Here is a 1,590-nt window from a genome sequence, read left to right as displayed (position 1 = left end):
AAAAAAAAAAAAGAAAAAAGAAAATGCTCTAAGCAATTGCTGTTTTATCAAAGAAATTAACAGTTGATGTGAGAGGACAGCCCTAATGACCTAGCACTGTTACCCCATTTCATTCTGTATCCTGATAGAATAAAGGTCATAGAGTAACAGAATAAAGGTCATAGAGTAACAGAATTTACAGGGTAAAAGTATTCCTATTTATGTTATTTGTCTCTTCCACCAGCCTGTGATTTCCTGGAAGACATAAATTACATTGTTAACATAAGATATCATTAAAACCATCACCGGGCTGGTCTGAGGGTAGTGACTTATCTCACTTGATTGTTCACAGTTATAGATCAAACTTCTTGTTCTACTGTTTCCCCTCTTCTCACTACTGTACTTGACTGTCTTTGTTAACAATTAAAAACAATAAAATAAATAAAACCATCATTGGCATGGACATATTTGTGGGGTCTCCTAAATGAGTATGGTTGAATGGAAGGCAGCCTGGTCATAGCCCCACCTCTCGCTGACACCAGAGAGACTCCTTTTAGTCCTTACACCCAAAACAGACTTTCCTTTGTGATCTTTGTTTATAGCAAATCATATTCTTCGCAGGCCACCTGAGGCAACTGGGAGGTGGCCTCCTCCTCCTCTTCCCTCCCCATCCCACGGGGACAGTTCTGTTGTCTCGGTTCAGCTCTGCCTGGTCTTCTGAACGCTGGGGTCTACCTGTTAAACACGGCAGGGCGTGGTCAAGACTCTTCCCTCCAGTTCCCACAGGCTCCAACTGTTGTTCTTTAATGGCTTTGTGGAAAATGGGGCGCGCTCTCTCTTTCTCTTTCTGTCTCTCATTGGACTGTGTTTCCTGTTTTCTTCTTCATTGTCATAAAAATCCTAGACACTGCTCAGGGTCCCACTGGTAGGAGATTGTCCTCATCTCTGACAGATCTTTCCCATGTGGCTCCTCCTTTCTGGAAATTCACTAATGCTCACCAGCCCCGTCAAGAAAACTATGAACACCTACGTTATTGTAACTATGAACACCTTATACACATCCTTCTAACTTTAGATTGGATATGGATTAAATGTTGGCATCACCTGGTTCTGTCCGATTGTCTCATCTGGCTCCTTAGAAACCAAAATGGGAGAATTGACATGTTTTGGTTATTAAGTCATAGTTCCAGCTGTCAGACCATACTGCTTGTGCTAAAGGAATAGGGAATACTGTGTGTGAATGGCTGGAAAAAGGTAGACTCTAAGGGGCATTTATAACCAACATAAATATGTAATAAAGGCAATGTCAGTATAAATTAAATACATACAAAATAAAGGGAATTATTAATATGTAAGCATAGGCTCCAGAGATGTTTCAGTTTGGTCTCCTTCTTCTCCCCCTACCACAGAAACCAAATGACCGTGATCATAAAGTGAGACTGGCACTGGGAAATGGCTTACGAGGAGATGTGTGGAGACAATTTGTCAAGAGATTTGGAGACATATGCATCTATGAGTTCTATGCTGCCACTGAAGGCAATATTGGATTTATGAATTATACGAGAAAAGTCGGTGCTGTTGGAAGAGTAAATTACCTACAGAAAGTAAGTA

At 40.9% G+C, this 1,590-nt stretch overlaps 1 protein-coding gene across 2 annotated transcripts in view; it reads left to right on the top strand.

Annotated features, from left to right (window-relative positions):
* SLC27A2 (solute carrier family 27 (fatty acid transporter), member 2) overlaps positions 1-1,590 on the top strand; it is a 72,192-nt gene that overhangs the window by 48,840 nt on the left and 21,762 nt on the right. For both annotated transcript variants that reach the window (XM_011995771.1, XM_011995770.1), the window contains one exon: positions 1,389-1,583. In XM_011995771.1, coding sequence (XP_011851161.1) covers positions 1,389-1,583 — 195 coding nt within the window. The remainder of the gene's footprint in view (positions 1-1,388; positions 1,584-1,590) is intronic.

Source organism: Mandrillus leucophaeus, unplaced genomic scaffold (genome assembly GCF_000951045.1).
Source record: "Mandrillus leucophaeus isolate KB7577 unplaced genomic scaffold, Mleu.le_1.0 Scaffold497, whole genome shotgun sequence".
In the NCBI taxonomy this organism is placed as follows: domain Eukaryota; kingdom Metazoa; phylum Chordata; class Mammalia; order Primates; family Cercopithecidae; genus Mandrillus; species Mandrillus leucophaeus.
This window is presented reverse-complemented; position numbering and strand designations above follow the sequence as displayed.